At 35.2% G+C, this 2,091-nt stretch overlaps 1 protein-coding gene across 1 annotated transcript; it reads right to left on the bottom strand.

Moving 5' to 3' along the window:
• Window positions 1-311: 311 nt before the first annotated feature.
• LOC110444170 (putative uncharacterized protein MYH16) lies at window positions 312-1,623 on the bottom strand (the record flags this gene model as incomplete). The annotated part of the gene is made up of 4 exons (XM_021488579.1): window positions 312-433; window positions 678-882; window positions 1,247-1,315; window positions 1,507-1,623. Coding segments are annotated over 4 exons (513 nt in total), but the record flags the coding sequence as incomplete, so codon positions are not given.
• Window positions 1,624-2,091: the final 468 nt, after the last annotated feature.

Here is a 2,091-nt window from a genome sequence, read left to right as displayed (position 1 = left end):
CCCCTGAAATTTCATAATTAACTATTCCAACCTTTAAATTGGAAGCATTTAAATGTGTCTTTGGGGGTTAATGAGTTAAATTATATCTGCAAACATTAAAAAAATAAGTTCAAGGAAAATATTAAACTTCATTGACCCCTGATTATGATCCTGACCTTGAATGTTGGTATCGACAGTAATATATGCATCAACAAATTAAGTGTCATGTACTTATTGTCTGCATTGGTTCAGGTATATAATCCAAAATATTGCCTTTCACCTCCTATGGGATTTGGTGCTATCTGATTAGGAAATATATTTTCAATGCTTACGTGAGATTTTATTTTCTCCAGCTGTTCGTCTAACATCTCCTGAGTAAGACGGAGTTTGCGTCTGAGGTTAACTTTGTCCTCCTCCAAACTTTCCATGATTTTGTTGATCTCCTCCTCTTTAACTGTGGAACAAAGCGTATTGTTTTATGTTAATTCATATAAAGTGGGCCTTTACCTAAGTTTCCTTTCATATATGAGATTTTACAAAATGAGTTAAACAAATTTTAGCAAGCCTCCAGTGAACTACAATTAAAAACCATGATTAGTTATACAGGAATATGTAACAATTTAACAGACTGATCATTGATAACCTGAATTGTTCTACCATACTGAAGTTGCTTTGTAGTGACCATTGCTTGATCATACCTTTAAATGTCCTGTTCTTCTCGTTTTCTTTTGCTTCCAGAGCATCATGGAGGTCACGCAGTTGTCGTTGGTGATCAACTAGGTCGCCTTGCAACATGGTGAACTTCTTAGGGTCTATGGAGTTGCTGTTCATGTCCTTCAGTTTACTGATCTCAGATTCATGGTCGGCCTTGTGATCAGCCAGCTTCTGACTTGTATCTTCCAGCTGTCATTTTAGAGATATGTTTTGGGTCAGTAATCAATCAGATATTGTTTCACCATAATGAATTATAAAAAAGACAATGGTTGCCATTTAGTTCTTTTTCACCATAACCATGATCACTAGCCAACACACAGGAATATAGGTATGTGTAACAGAAAAACAAACTCTTTGATAGTCAACTTAGTTTCAAAAGGTAACAAGAAAAATGACATTTCAGCAAGGGCCATGTTATATGTCTGAAAGCAGAAGCCACACCATCCACCCAGACAGTCAGACAGTCAGAAACTACGATTATTATAGGGTACTTGTATCTCTAATGTAACACCCTAATAAAGAACACCTGTCTGTATATAATGACACCACTCACCTGATAGGAGACCTTTATTAACTCATTTTCTAGTCTTTCTTTTTCTAACTGAAGTGCCATCATTTTCTCCTGAAATATATAACATCTTATTGTTATTCACAACATACGTTTTATTCTATGTAAAATTAACAATGAAATCTTATTTCAACTTGGAAAATATGTTTCCTTTTTTCATAAATATTCTGCTGAGTTTTAAACTGGTCATGTAAACCTGCGACGTCTACATTTTTCCCTGTTTTTCCCTGCTACACTCTGCCTACCTTTTCTCGTTCCAGGCTGCTGTTTGTCTCCCCTAGATCGTTGTTAAGTAACTCCACCTTGACCTGCAAGTTCTTGTTCTCTGAGCTCATGCTGCTATTAGCCGAGTTAAATGCCATCTGTAAGCAACAGAATTGAAAAGTTCAAATATGCAAAAGATCTGTTGTATAAAATCAGTCTTCACATAGCAGGAATCAGTAAAATCCCTGTGATACAATATCACTCTCCATGCTTTAACAGTTAACATGCAGATGTACCGGTAGGTTAACTGTTATTACATTGTACAGACATGTTCAGTGATAAAAAAAAAATCATATTCTAATAAAAAATCTTCCTACAAGTTGCAGTTTAATGATTATGTAGTTTACATGCAGAGAACAAACTCAGCCTTTTGATATCGATGTTTTGAAGTTTCTTTTACAGCTTAGCAAGAACACACTGTCATTAATATCCCCCGCTTGCAGTGAAAAGTCATTAAAAAATGAAGTGTAAAATATAGGGCAAAATCAGCATCCTCAATATGCATTCAGTAAAGCAACCATAGATACACAATTGATGCAAGTTTAATCAACATAGCACTTGTAGTA

The sequence above is a fragment of the Mizuhopecten yessoensis genome, unplaced genomic scaffold (assembly GCF_002113885.1).
Source record: "Mizuhopecten yessoensis strain PY_sf001 unplaced genomic scaffold, ASM211388v2 hete_36050284, whole genome shotgun sequence".
Taxonomy (NCBI): domain Eukaryota; kingdom Metazoa; phylum Mollusca; class Bivalvia; order Pectinida; family Pectinidae; genus Mizuhopecten; species Mizuhopecten yessoensis.
Note: the sequence above shows the minus strand (reverse complement) of the source record. Positions and strands in the feature narration are given on the sequence as shown.